The sequence below is a fragment of the Sorex araneus genome, chromosome 7 (assembly GCF_027595985.1).
Source record: "Sorex araneus isolate mSorAra2 chromosome 7, mSorAra2.pri, whole genome shotgun sequence".
Classification (NCBI taxonomy): domain Eukaryota; kingdom Metazoa; phylum Chordata; class Mammalia; order Eulipotyphla; family Soricidae; genus Sorex; species Sorex araneus.
The window spans coordinates 56809371-56829123 of NC_073308.1; the positions used below are offsets into that span (position 1 = coordinate 56809371).

Genomic DNA, 19753 nt, shown 5'->3' on the forward strand with positions numbered 1-19753 from the left:
TAGTGGATAGAGTAGCAGTAGCACTGTCGTCCCGTTGTTCATTGATTTGCTCGAGTGGGCACCAGTAAGGTCTCCATTGTGAGACTTGCTGTTACTGTTTTTGGTATATCGAATATGCCACAGGTAGCTTGCCAGGCTCTGCTGTATAGGTGGGATACTCTTGGTAGTTTACCAGGCTCTCACCTGGGTCAGCCGAGTGCAAGGCAAACACCCTACCCACTGTACTATCGCTCCAGTCCAGGATGGGTTTTAAAAAATGTATTAAAATTCCAGAATTTTAAATTCTTTAAATGTAAAAGGTTTACTTCTAGATATTTATAGTAATTGATTTTCTGGGGTTTTTTTTGGGGGGGTGTAAAATCAGTGATGCTCAGGGCTTACTCCTTGCTTTGTGCTCAGGGATAAATCCTGGTGAGACTCTGGGGAACATATGTGACACCTGGGATTGAACCCTAGTTGGGACTACCTAGAAGGCAAGTTCTTACTTGCCTTACTACCTCTCTGGCCCTGTACAGCTATTGTTTCTCTAAAATGAAATAATTACAATGTGACATAATTTAAAAATTTTAGCACGATGAAGTTTCAATGAAATTACAATATATCTTTAGCAGAAACACCCATAAACAATATAAAAATGAGCATACCGAAACAAAAATAAAATGAGCAATGAGTTTACTAGAAAATAAGTCTGTACATTTTTGTTAAGATGTACAATTTAAAGTTCACTTGCAGAAGACAGATTTCTCTGGAAAGAAGCCAAATCATCTATTAAATGGTATACAAAAACTTCCTCATAAGCCAAAAATGATTATAAGCTTAAAGTGGAAAGTCATGGTTAAAAGTGCTTAGAGAAATGAGAAAAGTAAATGTAAGTCTCATTGTTCTAAAATACTTTATTATTTTAACAAACATAAACAATGATCTTAGAATTATCTTTTACAATTAAAGTGTTTTTAGCTCATCCAATTTACTTATATGAGTGAAAATATTTTGTATACATGAAAAAATTCCATGTGAGAATTTGAATGTCACTTTGGGATCAATTCCCACAGGTGGTAATTAACAGACTACAAGCTTTCTACCTTTTTACCAAAAAAACGTTTTCTCCACTCACAGAAGATATACCTGTTGAGAAGATGTCATTTTACTAAAGAAGTTTGAGAAGGGCCAGGAAAAATACTTATTGATAGCAGATATAGTTCAATCAATGTGTTCAATTAATGAGTCTTCACCGGGGAAGTGTCTCTGGGCGTTGGGCATGGGACTGGGGTGTGGCCCGGGGCCTTATGCCGGGTGGCACTGTGGGATGTGGCAGTAAGGCCACAGGAGGGGAGTACCAAGGAATACCCAAAAGTAATGAGAGAGAGTATGAGGAAAATTGTCTGCCATGGAGCAGGGGGAGGGTTGGGAAGGGGGGGGGGATACTGGGGATATGGGCTGGAGCGATAGCACAGCAGGTAGGGCATTTGCCTTGCACATGGCCGACCCGGGTTTGATTCCTCCATCCCTCTCAGAGAGCCCAGCAAGCTACATTTTTAAAAATCCATCCTGGACTGGAGCGATAGCACAGCGAGTAGGGTGTTTGCCTTGCATGTGGTTGATCTGGGTTTGATTCCTCCTTCCCTCTCAGAGAGCCTGGTAAGCTACTGAGAGTATCCCCCCCGCACAGCAGAGCCTGGCAAGCTACCCATGGCGTATTCAATATGCAAAAACAGTAACAACAAGTCTCACAATGGAGACGTTACTGGTGCCCACTTGAGCAAATCGATGAGTAACGGGATCTCCCCATGTTCTATAGTTTTTGAAGAAAATTATATAAGGAACTCAGCATTAATCTTATGTAGCCTTAACATTATATTAATATAGCACTGGAGTGCTAGTACATTGGCAGGGCGCTTGCCTTGCATGCAGCCAATCTAGGTTCAATTCCTGGCACCTCATATGGTCTCCTGGGTCCTGCCAGGAGTGATCCCTGAACAGTAAGCCCTGTGAATCTGCAGGTGCTGTCCCCAAACAAAACAAAATTACATGAATAGTATTAAAGGGGGCGTTAAAACGTTAAGAGGTTTTGAATTTGGGAATGGTAGGGGGGGTTGGACTAAAACCTGGCAGTGCTTGAGGCCTATTTCTACCTCCGTGTTCAGGAGGAACCACTGGCAGTACTTTAAGGACCATATGTGGCACCAGGCTTGGAATCAGGGTCAACTGAGGAAGCAGTATGCAAGGCAAGTGCTTTACTTCTCCTACCATTTATTCAGGCCTACACTCCTTTTTTTTTTTTTCCTTTTTGGATCATACCCAGCGATGCACAGGGATTACTCCTGGCTCTGCAGTCAGGAAATACTCCTGGCGGTGCTCAGGGGACCATATGGGATGCTGGGAATTGAACCTGCATCGGCCTCATGCAAGGAAAACACCCTACCCGCTGTAATATCACTCCAGCCCCAAGGCCTAAAATTTTTTAAACTTTAAAGCTGTATACATTGCACAGGGATCAATGTAGATGTCTTTTTGATAGACCAATTATAAGTACAAAAAGAAGTGTCATGGAATAAGTTGCACAGTCATCTGAGGGAAATTGACATGCATTTATTATTTTCAATTTCCAAATGTCTTTTAGGGAAATACTTGGAAACCAGAGAAAACACCAACCTACAGTTTCATTTCACTCTAACGCAACAATTATGTTCAAGTAATATAATTTACATAGGTTTAAATTTAATAGTTTAAATAGATGCTAAATATTTTTAAAAATAAAATAAATCAAATCCAGGGATAATCAGAGCATTAAATTTTGGGTGTCTATGGGTTTTTGATATTTTATGGATAGCCTGATGGAATAGATTTTTATGTGGTATCTCTTTGAAAGATACAAAGGTACAAAAATAACCAAATGCAAATTAGTTTTCCAGTTATCTAGTGGCATAAATACTCAGCAAATTGATGAAACAATGTAAGTAAAAAGGCATAATTTCTTTTGAGTTTACTATTAAGTGAAATTATCCTTTTATAGAGAGATGCATAACAAGGGTCATGAATCTAGTTACACTTCAGAAGATGATACACCGTTAAATTCAATGTTACTGGATCCCCTTTTCACCAAATATCAAACACTTATATCTATAGAAATTAATGTGGAAAGTATTACCTGGGAGAACACAGGAAGAGTATGCTGTCTGCTTCAGGTAAATAGATCATCTGACCTTTGAGACGTAAGCAACTGATCTCCGTCCCAGTTAATTCATCCTCACATTCTAATTTTTCAACATCCAACAATCCTTCCTTATAAAGCAAAGACGTATCCATTAATCAATATCTTTATTCCTACCAGATAATTCAATAAAAGGACACACAGACCTTCTCTCCCACCCTCAAGAGATAAAGCATCACACAAAACATGTGCTCTAGTTACAATAGAAGATGGCATTCCATCAGAATTCTGCCCGCTGTTTATATAAGCTACCTCTTTCTTTTTAAAACAGTGTCTGAAAACACCACAGAAGAGTGAGTTGACTATTCTCTCCTAAACCTAGATAGACAACAATGGTGGTACTGTTCACATATTTATTTAGAACATCAAAATTTTATTTCTTATATTTCAATATGGCTATAACACTTAATATCAGCTTCTATTCAAAAATTAACCCAGAATCTCTGTCTCTCACCCCAGTATTCTTGGAGCAGCAGAAAGTATTTAATTCCAATCATATAAAGTACGTGTAAGGTAAGCTATGTATGGATAACATGTCTTACCTACATGTGTAGGGATGACAAAGGACGAAGTATATACACTAGAACAGTTTTGCTATGTATGTCCCTGAATTTGAGAAACTATGAGATATGGCTACTGCTTAAATTATCAGTGAGCAATGTTTTAAGCCTTACTTTCACACAAAAAGAATACCAAGGATGATAGACAAATTGCAAAATCATTGGCTTCAGGTAAAGTTTAAAAAAAATCTTAATCATATTTTTTTCTGATTTATAAAGTAGGATACAACAGTTGTAGTTCTATAGATGTTGGTTTGGTTTCATTATAGAACATAGGTCTGTCTCAGCAATGCTTTCTCAAAACTTATTCTTGTTCATTCGGATCAGCTGATAAAAGCCACACTTTCCTTGAAGCCCCAAACCATTAGCATCACTTTTGAAGTCAAGCTGGCTTTGATGATGGTTTCTGGGTCTCTATCCATTCTCCTGCTCATAGGATGGAGCTGTAGTTAATTTTCCCTCTTCTAACTTGTACTTCCAATTTGTACTTTACTCACTCAAACTGTATTGAAAGAATACTTGAATTACCTTGCTTCTCAGTACAAAAACAGTATTTATGTGGGAAAGGATCCCGTGGAAACTGATGTCAATATGAGGCCGGACAAGAGAGAAAACAGACAAAAGACTGCAATTCCCGGGCTGGAGCTGAAAGATAAGTCAGAGCAAATATGATGTGTAAGTAATCAAATAATATTAATAATCTGATACCAATTGTTACCTTAAAATAACCCAGCAATATTTAAAAAGAGAAAACACAATTATGTATAAAAGATATCTCCTAACGAAATAAAACAAACAAACAAAAAAGATACCCTAATTATGGACTCAACTTTTTTTCTTTTTTTGACTTTTGAGACAAACCCAGTGATGCTCAGGGGTTGCTCCTGGTTTTGTACTCAGGAATTACCCCTGGCAGTGCTCAGGGACTGAACACAGGTCAGCTACATGCAGGGCAAGTGTCCTACTAGCTGTATCATCTCTCTGGCCCCTGAACTAATTTTGAACTATGCAACTCAGCCGTTAAAAAGACATTGAGTAAATAGTTTTATAAACATAAAATATAATATGTAATAAGATTTGTTAATATTCTATTATAGAAGTACAAATAAGCTAAATAAAAATTTTTATAAAATGAAAAATGCCGTTTAAATGTGGCATGAGGTATCAAAATTCAATATTTATCAAGAGATAATAATGATAAAAAATAATAAGTTAAAATTATGAACTACTCAAAATCATCCTGGTATTTGAGTAAACCTTTTTATGTTCTTTCTTCCTTAATGTTAAAACAAAAGGAAAATGGGCAGAGAGGCAAAGAAATGTACTAATGACCATACAATGAACTGAAAATCATATAACCAAAGAGAGGCAAGGCTGCACTCTATTTTGTTTCAAGAACTAATGTTTTACACAATATCCCATTGAAATGAATCACGTCTTTTTAACTACAAGCAAAAAGTATCAAGACATTTCTAGACATATGTCGTACACAATTGCACAACTCCAAAAGTTATGGGTGGGAGTGGAGCTTAATGGTAGAACACAGACCTTGCAGAATTAAGACCGTGCGTTCAGGATCACAAACAAAAGATAGAGGAGACAAAAGAATATTTATAATACTTACAAATGGGATCAGATAAATGAAAGTCTAGTGTTTTTCATGACCATTTAGCCATTGCTCTTTTATGCCTTTGTTATGAAACTGCCCAACATACATATTTTTGGTAGTGCTAGGTATGGAATTTAGGGTGTAAGCCATGGGGGTACATGCCTCAAACTCCAGTCTTGGCCCTTCCCTTTTCTTTTGTGACTTTAAAATGTTCTTAGTTTTTCTCTGTGGACATTGAAAGTTAGTTTCTTTAGGTATACAGTGTCTATGATTCAATGAAGGAATACATAAGTGACAAGTAACAGCAGATTGCTACCTGTTCTACGTTTTGTTATTAAAAAACAAATATGTCACTTACATATAATTTCCCCAATGGCGTTATAAGTGATTACAATAGAAAACAAATCTATTTGTCTTTGAGTCCACTCAAAGACACATTTAAACTACGCACAGGTATGCGCTCCATGGCATCTGCTAAAAACCAGAGGGAGGAACTATAATTGGCCTGTTTCACAGCTGCATCTCAGCCCCCAGGAAGCCCCATTACCTGAGGGAGCACTCTGTAGATAGCATTGCCACACTGGGTGATCACTAAGTCCCGATCAAAAATGATGTGAAAAGGAAAAGCTTTGCAGAAAGTGTATGGACTGATCCGTGATTCCTGGGTACCGTTTTCTTCAAATCTGTCAAGATCTTCATAAAAATCCTCCTCTTTGGATTCTTTTTCTTCAATTAAAAACTGTGTGTGATCACATTCTTCATTTCTCTGCTGAATAACCTAGATATCAGCAGAAAAACTGGTGTTAATTATCTATTGAATAATTATATACAGCAAAACTGCAAATTTAATGTCAGTCTCTCAGGAGCACTTCTGATCTGTTTGGGAGAATGAAAAGGACTCACTGATAACCTTCTTTTCCTGATGGGCTCAGCGCCCTGTCATGAAAATTGTGCAGCAGAAACCTATAGACCATGCAAAGAGCTGATATTTCATTTGAGTAAAATTATTTGCAAATAGGATGAGACTAAAATATAGGCATACACATCTAAAAATACATGCAATGGCATTATTAATCATAAATATTTATGGTGTTTATAGTTAATAGGCAGCATCTCAGAGTATATATACTAAATCGTGTAGGAAACAGTCAATTCAGATGACATTACTGGGCAGGTAGATTGATTTAATCTTTCTGAGAGGTAGATTGATCACATGCATAAAAATCCCTTTAAAAAGTGTATGTTTTTTGGGGCTGGAGAGATAGCACAGCGGGTAGGGAGTTTGCCTTGCACGTGGCCGAACTGGGTTCGATTCGCAGCATCCCATATGGTCCCCTGAGCACCGCCAGGAGTAATTCCTGAGTGCAAAGCCAGGAGTAACCCCTGTGCATCACCAGGTGTGACCCAAAAAGCCATAAAAAAGTGTACTTTTTTAAATTTCATCTCAGCTCTAAGGATTCATCCTATCAAAGGAACAGAAAAATCTGTTTCAACTACAGCAAATGAAAGAGCCAGATCATTTTTCTTCACTTTTAGCATAAGGAAGTAAAAATGAGGTTCACCTTCCTTCTTATTTGCTTTATCACTTCACTGCAGTGTACTCTCAGACTTCAGAACAGTCACAGCTAATGTGGATGCCATTGTATATATTCTTCCAGAAAACTTTCATGGCACCGGCTCTTACTACTGTATTTGTCATGGTAATCTACTACTTTAATTAAAAATTAGTGTAATTACTTATGATCGGAAAATTATGCGCTGTGAGAATTGTTTCCTAATAACCATTAAGGAAAAAAAGTCAACCTTACAGTTTAGTTTAAATTATAATGTTCTACTCCATTCCATTTTAGGTAAAAGAACTGAATTACATGTGTCCCTGATACAGTAGTTTCTAAATTCTATACTTCGGTTTTGACTAATCTGGCTTTGATTAAGCTTTTCTGATATTTTTAATCTCTGCGGCATACCACTTCCTGACAAAGCATAATGTTTCAGATTTTTATGTGAAGGAGAGGGGTTGGGCCACATTTAACTGTGTGTCCTGGCTCTGAACTTAGAAATCACTCCAGACAGGAGGCTGGGGGTCAGCTGTATGCCAAGCAAACGCCCTAACTACTGTACCGTTGCTCCAGCCCCAACACACAATATTTTTAATGGGGTTATACTGGTGGCTCTGACCTATTAAGCTTATAGATGCAACATACAATATTTTAGGAAATAAAAACAATAGCTTTGACAATAAATGTAGAAAATCAATTATATAATGAAGATATTTCAGAAACCTATATCAGAACATTTGAACATATGAAGGCCACAAACCAAATTAGGGATCATATATGTTGTAGACCATACAATTGAGTCAAAACATCAATATTATTTAGTGTGTTTATTCTGTCAACCCCTAAAGCCAATGATTTGAATGACCAGAGCGTCCTATTCTTCACTCCCTCAATTGTCTCGAAGTATCCCGAATTAAGTGTTTTTGTTTGGCTTAGATAAATTAAAGTCAAAACCAAGGGTAGACACAATATATCAAAAACCCTGGGCCTGGGGCTGGAGTGATAGCACAGCGGATAGGGAGTTTGCCTTGCATGTGGCTGACCTGGGTTTGATTCCCAGCATCTCATACGGTCCACTGAGCACTGCCAGGAGTAATTCCTGAGTGCACAGCCAGGAGTAACCCCTGTGCATTGCCAGGTGTGACCCAAAAAAGCAAACGAAAACAAAAACAAAAACAAAACCCTGGGCCTGACTCTCTCAGTAGACGTGGTGTATTAGGGACCTGGGGTGTTAGCCTGGTTTCAGACTCAAAGACTGGAAGTGTAGCACATCGAGTTTGAGGCTGTAGAGACAGTCTAGCAGGTAGGGCACTTGGCTAACACACAGCGACCCAGGTTGGAGCCCCAGTACACCATACGGCCCTGTGAGCCCTGCCGGAAGTGGACACACATAATTCCTGAGCACCGCCAGGTGTGGTCCACAAAACAAAAGAAAACAAAACAAACAAACATAATGTTTGAGCTTGTCATATGCATTAGAACATAAATACAATATTCAAGAAAGTATTGCCTCTTGGATTTCTCATAAAAAGAAAACTGAAATAGGGTCTCCTTCTCCCTTCTTTTCTCAAACAGAGGGGCACAGAAGTGGTCCTGAAGGCTTGACGGGGCACACAAGAAGCAGAGCCCTTTTGGGTGGAAATACAGTGCTGGCTCTCTGTCCCACCGTATCCTAAACTTACTCAATACCCACAGTGTGTACTTAGCAACATCATTTCAAAATAAGAGATCTGGCTTCCTTGCCTAAGTAACAACAACAATAACAAAACACTTTCAGCTAAAAACATTAACTATTCTAATTTTTTTCATGAACAGAAAAAAAATAAAAAATAACTGTGGGTAAGTATAAAATAATATTCAATGTTATGATATCTCAGATTTTTATTAGTCACATATCAGTGGGTGAGTTTTCTACTCTGTGAGGGCACAGTTCAGTCAGGGACATAACACCATTTTCTGATGTGTGCCTACCAGAACGCAAACTAAATTTCATTTGTCTCTAAGAAATCCATCATTTGAAAGAAAAATTTGCTGTCACAGGGGAAAACATGGTCAAATATATTCCAAATGCAATTTCAATTCCAAATACAGAAGATTGCTTGTGTTGTTACTATTATAGCCTAAATATACCTCTGCTGAGGTGGCCAGCAGTAAAAGAACTAAAGGTAAATTGAAGCCTGTCATTTTTAAGATTTTATACGTCATCTGTATCAAGAAGTGTCTTTGATCAAGAGCGTTACCTTCATGTCTATTTCAGTGCCATGGATTTGCTGAGCTACCGTTTTAATGATTCCAATGACAATATCCTGCAGTCCTTCCCGCTCCGAGTAATAGTGCAGAATGAGTCCTTTACCCTTTTCTGCATCAGTGCACCTAAAAGAAGGTGCCCGCATGCCTGGATAGATAGTTGCAAGATGATCGTGTAGAGCATCGAGATTCTGCAATAAAGAGAAAATGGTGATGAATAAATACAGCTTCCACTATGGCGGCCTGCCTTGGGAATGCAAGATAAGGAAACAGGACTCAAATAGGAGCTAACTAGGCAGATTAGCCAAGTAAATATGAAAGCCCATCCTTCCATTGCTACGCCCACACATCTGTAAGGCTAGAACCACAGAGAACTCGGAACTGAAGTAGAATAATTAAGAAAAACATCTGTGGCTATTAAGAGACACAACATTTTAAGGAAGGGTAAATAAGCAAATGGGATATTAAAAGAATGCTTGAAGCAGGGAAAAGAAACACAGTTAAGAGCCAAAGCAAAACAAAACAATAATCAAAAAAAGTATATTTATAGGGTTTGGGGCTAAGTATATGCACAGCATGACGATCAATATACAATGCCCATGTGATTGCAGATGATTCTCCATTCACCCTAGAATCCCAAAACTAAATTTTGGGAAAAATTACCACAGAGTTACAAGCATAAGAAAATGTAGATTATTTTGCAAAATACTCTTTTTAGAAACTAAAAAGCAATTTAGAAACTAAAGCAGTATCACTTCTTGGTCTTCAATGGTAGTTTATAATGTAAATGTAATCCCAAAGCTAATCTGTGAAATAATCAACTTTGACAGTGATATAATAAAGTTGCCAATAAACATTTTCTGTTCTTGTAACCTTACCATTCATTTAGCATATGTCAAGTTAGCTAGCATCCTGAATTACTCAAGCGTATACAAAATGGATTTGTATAATGATTACTAGGAAAAAAAAGGGTGCCAGCTGTAATCTTTAGTGGGTTGAAAATATTTTTCAAATCACTTAGTTCATAGTGTTGCGAATATACCGTAAGATACAAACATAAGATATAGGACAGAACATTATAAGAATTAGGATCATAATAAGAGCACATCACGATCAAGGAGACTTGTTTTAAAGCACGACAGTGACATTTTTATAGTAATGTCTAATTTATTCAAATTTTCTAAGACTTTGTTCTTTGTTGTAAAGCAGGGCCAACTAATGTGATATAAAAGTACATATATAACCATACATACAGATACACAGCTATAAAGAACTTAGCACACCCCAGTTTTATAGGCAAAATAATGGTGCACCAAAGAATTCTTTACTCTAATCCCTTTAAATATGTTACCCTATTGGAATCTAAGGAGATTTTTCCTTCTGGAATTATTTTGGTATTATGAATCATGAGTTGGAGAGGTTATCATGCATACCCAGGTGCGCTTAGCCTAATCACGAGAGGGATGGAGACCTTACAAACCAAGGAACGGGCCACCATGGCAAAGGATTCCAAAGAAGTTATATCCATTTAGCCCTAAGGCTGTCAGAACCCACCTTGTGGACACAGAAAATTAAGGCATGATAAGACCTAACTGGTACCAGCAGACCCAGAGAAGACTGGATTCTCCCTGTGAGAGAAGATCCAGCAGGAACAAAGGCAAAGAAGAGCATCAACCACTCCCAACGCTACCCCCTAGCAACAGACTCCAACCAACCTAGGTAGAAAGCCCCAGATGGGGCAGCTTAGGAAAAGTCCTGTAGGAAGTAACTTGAACAAAGGAAGCATGTGCAAATGCTGCCCTAGTCCATGTGCTGCTTGTGTCCATGCCTCATGGCCAAGCGCATGTGGTGCCATGTGGAGCACAAGTGGAGCACATGTGTCACCCTCATGTTCCCTCTTGAAATGTGTACTAAAAGCTCTCTCCGCCTTTGGAGAAGCCCACATTCTCTCTTGAATGTGTTATTCTCTCTCCCTTTTTTCCTCTCCTTCTCTATCCTCAAACAAACAAACAAACAAACAAACAAACAAACAAACAAACAAACCCTGTAAGTACAATGTTATATTTCACTGCTCATCTTTTCCTGAAATTCTTTTCTGAGAGAAAAACAAGGACCCAGAAGGCTTGGGTAAGGCCTAGGACTGGTTTCCCTTCCCTACAAAGGGAAATTTCTCGCTCCAGCTTGAGTCTGTGGCTCCCCGAGGAGTCCAGTGGTGGGGATTAACCCCTGGGCCAGGCAGAGCAAGTGGGCCGCAGGTGAGGCTTGACAGAAACACAGTAGGGCTGGCGGGGCTGGACTTACCGCGCAGCCGTCCCAGCAGATTTCGGGGTGGCAGGAGTGGATCGGGAGAAATCTCTCCTCCTCCTCTCCACCTCACATAAGTCACCCCGGGCAGGGGCCCGCCAGCATCACGGTTTATGTCAGAAACACTGTGGGAAGTGACTTTCTACCTATAATTAAAGGAGCAGAGGACTCCCGGGAAAGAACTAGGTCCAAAGGAAAGGGAAGACGAGATCTGAGCTAGTGGTTCAGTGTGACATCCTGATGACTGTTTTAAGAGTCTCCTCAACTGGGTGAATTTGGTTTGGGTTTCAACAGCCTTCATGTACAACATATTTGGTTTCTTCCAGAAAACAGACACATTTTGTTACAACTGAATCACGCCAGTTCTTGGAAAGAAACGTCTATTCATCCCGATGGCCTCCAGAGGTCGCTGTTGCTGTATGAATGGAATCCACTATGGCGGCCACTGCCAGTCACAAAAGCCAACGCAGACTTTTTTTTTTTTTTCTTTTTGGGTCACACCCGGCAATGCACAGGGGTTACTCCTGGCTCTGCACTCAGGAATTACCCCTGGTGCTGCTCAAGGGACCATATGGGATGCTGGGAATCGAACCCGGGTCGGCAAGGCAAACGCCCTACCCGCTGTGCTTTCGCTCCAGCCCCATCTGAGCCTTTTAATGTACTATTTTATTTAAATAAAAAAAAACTTTAGCGATCAACAAAGAAGTCATTTGTGGAAATACTTCCTGGAGAAGGAAAGATACGAAGACTATTCTTCCTAATTCTTATATTTTTAATAACAGTTGAATAAAATGTGAGAGATAATCTGATTAGAAAATATATCAATGAGTTTTATAGGACAAAAATGCATCTCCATTTTATGTGCAATTTTATAGGCAGCTCTAAAGTCAAAATAGAGCCGCCGCTGCTGCTGCATTTAGGAAACGCCTCATTGTAGTAAGATTCGGGCATGCCACTGTGGTTGACTTTAAAAAAAATACTGAACTAAACAATTCAAAACAGACGTATTTTAATAATTATTTCATTTTTTCCTCTACAAAATGTTTGAATATGGCACAACTCAATACACTTGTATCATTTTTATATTTATCTCTTTTTCCTTTGGTCCGACTGCTCTATAAGCACATTTCTCCATGCAGATAGTATAGCAGGGGCAATGAATAGCAACAGCGACCATTTAGTTTAGCTGCGCCCAATACACTAAAGAATTAGATAAGACTGGCGAGCATGGTCTTGGGATGGCATATCATGAATAAAAAATAGGCACTTTAGCTAAATGGCTAGCAATTTTAATTGCAACAAAGACATTGCTAACATTATGCACTTAATATGAAAAACACGAGTGCTTAAATTTATCACTTAAAAGCAAATGGGGTGCCAAAACATTATGAGTTAGAATGCTCATCTTTCAAGGCTTTGCGATAACACTCTCTAGAGAGCTGCTGCTTTATTGAACTCGTCATTAATTAAATGGACAAGGGAAGAGCTTTCCTGGAGTGTAAAGATTTAACTCCGCTTAATGTAATATTGATTTTCCTTACATAGTATGTAGCAGAAAAATATACTCCTGGGATGGCTTTGGTTACAGCTTTCATTGCTTGGGTTTAAGTTCATCAAGTGTCCCCCATAGCCTGTTTATCATGAGAAATGGAACTCAGGGTTAAAAATTAAACCAGGCACTCTGGGGTCACCTGTTTCCTGGTCTGCGGTATGTAGCTTTTGCTTTGCTTTATTGTATGCCATGCTGGGATTGCCCGTGTGCCTTGGGGCAATGAGTTGCCTTTGTTTGGGGCCTTTCTCCGCTCTCTGTGTCTCTCTGAAGAATTCCATATTCTTCTTAGAATTAGTAGTCCCCATCAATAAAACCATTTAACTTCAAACACTTCCTTTTATTTTTGTTTACTTATTTGTTTTTCTCTATGCCACACCAACCATGCTCAGGGCTTACTCCTGACGCTGCACTCAAGGATCACTTCTAGCAGGTTTAGGGTACCACATGGGTTACAAGGGATGGAACTGGGATCAACCTTCTGCAAGGTAAGCGATTTACCCGTGATACTATCTATCTGGACCCCACTTCCAACATTTTTAATGAAATCATTTTCACCCAGATTTTTTCCATTGAAAATGTGAAATGTGCCTATATCAACCTCAAAGTCCCCCCCAAAGGCTCTCAAATTTTGCCAAGAGGAAATCCTCTTCACATTTGTACCATTCTGCAGAGGATGCTAAATGTCTACCCACCGAACTATTGCTATGTAATCTGGAGGAGTTTCATGTTTAACATGTATTGCTTTATTTCTGCATATCACAACGGAAGCAGATATAGAAAAGAAACATCTGTGCAGCCGATTGTAATGACAAAGAAGGATAATAAAAGAGACAGAGCACATGTAATTGCACGTATTTCAGCACAGTACATTTTCAGGAAACAAAAAGGTTGACCTCAAATAAACTTGGACTCCATTCTCCTTTATAAAGTGAGAGAACAGGAAAGGGATAGAGAGCGGTTTCATTCACCTATTTTGCCTCATGATGCCAAAAGTTTAGTAGGAGATTTTGACTGTAGCTCTTTGTGTTCTGACATCATCTTACTGTGTATTTTACAAACAAAATGAATGTACTTTCTCTACTCAGGAACTCTGCTATCTGAAATTCCAGTTCATCTTGTCACCTAACATTTATCATTTGCAGAAGAAAAATGAGAGTAGGCAATCTGGGGAACTATATTAAATTCAGGCTTAGTATATGCCACTGATTTAGGGGACAATTGGGAATTTATAATTCCTTTAGCTATGCCTTGAAGTTCTATCTTTTTTAAAAAAATCTTTCAATAGTATTTCAAAATAAATGAAAAATTTCTCTTTGCAATATGTGTGGCAAAAATAATTTCACAGATAATTATAGACACAAGATTTCCTGGCATTAACCACCTCATTTCCCGATTTTTTACATCTAATTAAAAATTCCTAAAAGATCAGCCTAAATGGGAGAAATACCTTAAGTGTGTACTGAAGAGAGAATTTTCCGTTTCAGAAATTTAGGAGGGGTTGAAGGGATTATAGAGAACATTTGAAAACATCAGTGATCTAGAAAACTTAAAATTTAGTCACCGCAAATTTTTCCCTAAGGGAAGCGGATCAGGTCATTTCCTTGCTATTAATTCCTTATACTTCCTTACAAAAAGGAACATTAGCACCAATATTTCTTTACAAGAACCTTGTAATTTGCACCATCTTTCAAGTCTTCGAAGTGAGAAGTTACCTCTGAACTTGAACATAAAGCATTTAAAAAAAGCAAGACATAAAGCGGAAACCCCAAGCCATAGGCTGCCAAAGTAAGAGTATGATTAGCTTAAGATCAAAGCAAGTTGTAAATGAATATTTAAATGGTACTTTTTCTGTCTCTCAGAGGCTGTTTCTTGAGGAATAGCTTTCCCATGAAAAGGATTTAAGTGATTTTGTTTAAGTCAGGGTCATACCCAGCTTAATATAGAGGCTTGCCGGGCCATCCTTGGCCTAAAGATGATTCTGTGCTGGGTTAGTATTATAATGCACAGGGACCAGGTGAGTCAGACCCTGTGGTACCAGGGAGAAGGAGGGAGGGAGGGAGGCAGGATCAGGGACGCAACTCAGGCCCAATTCTTTTTCCATAACCAGCACTGCTCAGGACATACTCCTGGCTCTGTGCTCAGGGATCTCTGCTGGTGGTGCTTGAGGAGCCATTTGGAATGCTGGGGACTGAACCTGGGTCGACCGTGTGCATGGTAAACACCCCACCCACTGTACTATTGCTCCTGTCTCATCATCATCATCATCATCATCATCATCATCATCATCATCATCATCATCATCATCATCATCATCATCGTCGTCGTCGTCATAGTCGTAGTCGTCTTCTTTTTTTGGTAAAGAAATGTCTTTTAAAAAAATAAATTGTAGGGGCTGGAGCAATGGCACAGCGGGTAGGGTGTTTGCCTTGCATGAGGCCAAACCAGGTTCAATTCGCAGCATCTCATATGGTCCTCCAGCACTGCCAGGAGTGATTCCTGAATGCAGAGCCAGGAGTAACCCCTGAGCATCGCTGGGTGTGACCCAAAAAGAAAAAAAAACAAAGAAATTGTACCAGAATCACTGCAAGTATTGAAATGGTAATATTTTAAAAGCTGCATGAAGCTGGACCTAGAATCAGGGGCAGTTGTTTTGCATTTAAGGACCCTGGTGCTGGGCCTCTGCACCTAGCAGCCTTGTTCCTCTGCCTCTAGCCTTGGGAGACCCCCAAGCACTGCCAGGTGTAGTTTAGTCAGTCCTAAGGGACCCTGTACATTGCTAAGGGGGTCCTGATGGCTCCTGGCACCACAAAGTCTAAGCACAGCCATATCCTCAGGCCTAGGATGGCAGGAAATGGTCCCCAAGTCCTCTGAGCACTGTTTAGGAGTCTCCCTCAAGAGATCTGACTTTATCATCACCATCCTCCTAAGAGATATGTTGTAATAAAAATATTAACTGAAATACCTGTAAAAATAGCTACTTTAAAAATTCAAATTCATATTTTAAAATCCCAACTTATATAATAATACTTTTGCCAATCTAGTTCTGAAAAGTTACACGAATACAGATCAAATATTCAAAGAACAAACCATCTTAAATTGTGAAATCCTTAGTTTCTTTTTCAAGTCCTCACTCGTCAATTTTAAAATGGCAGGTTATAGACATTGGCATTTGGGATGTTGAGAAAACAGTCCTTTTGAAACTCAAACATTGAAAATAAAATGAATGATATCTTTTTTTTCCCCTAAGTGATATTATAAATATTTAGGGGAAGACTTAGAATCTCACAGCTGCTCATGAAATTCCTCTGATTTCCCAAAATATCATTTTGCACAAACATTTAAAAATTGTACATGGCTCACAAACCCTAGTCAGCTCCTGACAGACTCATTGAGTCACAAGAGCTTTGCTTTTTAAGCCAAAATATGACACCACCCCCAGGAAGGGAAGTTCAGCCCTGGCAGATTGGTTCAACCCTTGCAGCCATCCAGGTTGAAAACCATCGCAGGTTGAAAACAGGTAAACACAGGCCTGAGAACCCAGTGCAGAGGAACTAAATTAATGAATTACCTGCATCGTGACATCAGGTGAATAGTAATGGGAAACAAATATGTAGAGCTCATGATTAATCTTTCATTATGGATAACAAGACCCATTTTATGTGAGACTAGTTAGCATCACATTATCAGTCCAAATAAGAAAGAATAAGTACACACTAGACCAAATCCCTTTTCAGATGGACAAAGCAAATTATTGTTTATTAATTACACAGTACATTACATGTAACTGTTAATGTTTTGAAAATATTAATCCCACATATTCATTTGAAGCTTTCAGGGAACAATAATTATAACATCAGTGTATAGTAATGTTTCCTAGAAGTTTCCTCTAAAATTATTTCTTATGTTTTATTGCTCCATTCACATAGATTTTTTTTTTAGCTGGCTTTTGGGAAAGTTTCAGGAAATTTTAAAATAAATAATGCAATCTAAAAATTAGACTTTGGAAGTACAAATGAGTTGAGTCAGTAGGAACAAGGCTTTTCAAAGGAGATAGTTCATTATTTAAACAGCTTAACTTGTTCAATTTAAACTGATAAATTATCGGACCAGAGAGACAGTACAGAAAATAATATGCTTGCCTTGCATACAGCTGGAAAGACTGATACCCTAGTCTAAATCCCTGGTACCACATATCCCAAGTTACCACCTTGAGGCGTCCTGAATAAAGGGCCAGAAATATTGTCACACCACACTGTTGAGTGTGGCCTTCTTCTCATAGTATACTTCCTCCTAGTATCGCTCCCCTTGGCTAATTTAATTCTGATAAATTATTTAAGTTTTCTAACTAAAAGAAATGATAAAATCTATATGGGAAAAAATTGAAAAAATTCAAGTAAAGTGTGTCCTTGAATATAAAATTCCTGCAAATAGCAGGATTTTTCTCTACAATCAGGACCAATGGTATATATACATAGATAGATAGAGAGATAGATATAGATCTATCTCTATATATACATGCACATATACATAATGTATATACATATACAAACACACATATTTGTGCATATGTAATTCAGCATTGACTAGTTCTATCATCCAAAGACTCTTTATAGGTTACTTATTATGTGCAGTGCAAGGTATTAAGAAAACAGCTGAAATTATTGAAATAAAAATAGAAATGTATACATTTCATAAAAGCCATTCTCTTGGTTCAACATCTATTGCTGACTTAGTGCTTGGGGGTCACTGGAGGTGCTAGGGGGACATGTAGTACCAGGGACTGAGTTTGGGCTCCGTCTGTTGAGCTATCTCTCGAGGCCATAGAGAGCCATTCATTTTTGTTTGCTTGTTTTGTTTTGGAGCCACACCTGGTGGTGCTCAGAGTTACTCCTGGCTCTGTGCTCTGGGATCACTCCTGGCAATGCCCGGGGATCATGCAATGTGTCAGAAATTGAACCTTGATTTACTGCATGAAAGGCAAGAACCGATATGCTGGACTCTCCTTCTAACATCAGAGAGCCATTTTTCATATATCCAACCGAGATATAGGAGAGAGACCTATTTGGGGAAATGCTCATAGACTCAAGATATGCTCTGATGAACTCCTACATTATGATTTCAATGGTTATTTCAATGTTTTCTGAAAGCTTTAATTGAAAAATGGAGAATTTTTTTTTTGATTTCAATACCTCTGGTAAATAAAATTGTGCAGATAAACTAATCAATGATTTCCAGTGTCTCCATGAAATGGAAAATGGTCTGGTTTCTGTCAATTCTTTCCTATTTGAATCTAGGATGCAATCATAACAGTTGCAAAATTTCATTTAAAATCATTAGCTATTATATATTCCCTTCCTATTTTTATAAAACAGTAACTTAAAAGTTACCCATTCAAAAAAAATAATAAGTAATCCATTCATTCCCAAACACATGAGCTATATCTGTTGAGATACCAAGTAAATGAGCTTTATCTGTGGAGATTGAACTTGGTATCTGGTGTCATTCAGTTTACATTCCAGGCCACAAACAGGAAATGTTACTATAGTGTGATAGACTATTGCTGGGGAAAGACTGCACTCTGAAAACACAAGAAATACCAACTACTCTGAGTCAGATAAGATGAGACTGGACAAAGTCTTCTTGGGAGAAGTAATTTCACCAGTCAGACTAATAAGATTTCTCTGTCTGAAAACAAGAAGAAAGAGTGTTCCAGATAATCAGAAGAGAAGATCAAATGCTCAGAGCAAAATAAATAGAAAGATCTACTAAGATGTTCTATTTGGTGGGGGGTGGGGGGGCACAGAGAGAGATCAGCAGGGTGAGTTCATGCTTTGGGACAGCTCTGGTTCAATCCGTCACCTCATTGCACCCTGACCACCCTGGGGCATTACCCCAGGACAGAGCTAAGAGGAGCCCTTGAGGTCTACCAGATGTTTGTCTTCAAGATAAAAAGCAGAACAAACAAACAAAAGAGATGCTCTGTTTGACTACCTTCAGAGGGAAAGAAAGAGGAAGGAAGGATGAACAGGGATCTAAGCAACTTTTAAGTTCTTCGTGACACTTTTCAAAGAGCAATAGGGGGTAGAGAGAGAGTTTTAACAAGAAACTGATGTTCTGAGATATATTTGCATTTCAGTAACGTCATTAGAATGCAGATGACAGGAGGAATCATGAAGACAGGCAGGGAAACCTCCCAATGTACAAAATCTACTGCACCAGTAAAGTGATGGGGAAATGAAGAAGAGTGGCAGAATTCTCAAATTTTAGAAAGAATTTCATAATGGATTAAAATCAGGGTGTCAGGGCTGGAGCAATAGCACAGCGGGTAGGGCGTTTGTCTTGCAAGCGGCCAACAGGGGTTCAATTCCCAGTATCCCATATGTTCCCCCGAGCACTGCCATGAGTAATTCCTGAGTGCCTGAGCCAGGAGTAATCCCTGTGCATCGCTGGGTGTGACCCAAAAACCAAAAAAATAAAAAATAAAATCAGGATGTCAAAGAGAAAGAGAACTCTTAATGGGGCATAATTTATTTTGCCCTTTTATTTGAGGGGTTAAAATCTACCTTAAGGAACGTTTTATTAATTTATGCAATAATAAGGCCCCTCCTTTTTTTTACATAAGCTAAGATCTTAAAGCAATGTACAAACATCGGTTCCTTTATTTTCTTGTCACTGATGTGGAAAAAAAAATATTTATTTAATTTCTATCTC

The 19753-nt window shown here is 38.6% G+C and overlaps 1 protein-coding gene across 2 annotated transcripts in view; it reads right to left on the reverse strand.

The window, feature by feature from the left end:
• GUCY1B1 (guanylate cyclase 1 soluble subunit beta 1) overlaps window positions 1-19753 on the reverse strand; it is a 48474-nt gene that overhangs the window by 9445 nt on the left and 19276 nt on the right. For both annotated transcript variants that reach the window (XM_004606160.2, XM_055144630.1), the window contains exons 5-8: window positions 9180-9377; window positions 5928-6158; window positions 4300-4416; window positions 3149-3282 (exon numbers count right to left, since the gene is read on the reverse strand). In XM_004606160.2, coding sequence (XP_004606217.1) covers window positions 3149-3282; window positions 4300-4416; window positions 5928-6158; window positions 9180-9377 — 680 coding nt within the window. The remainder of the gene's footprint in view (window positions 1-3148; window positions 3283-4299; window positions 4417-5927; window positions 6159-9179; window positions 9378-19753) is intronic.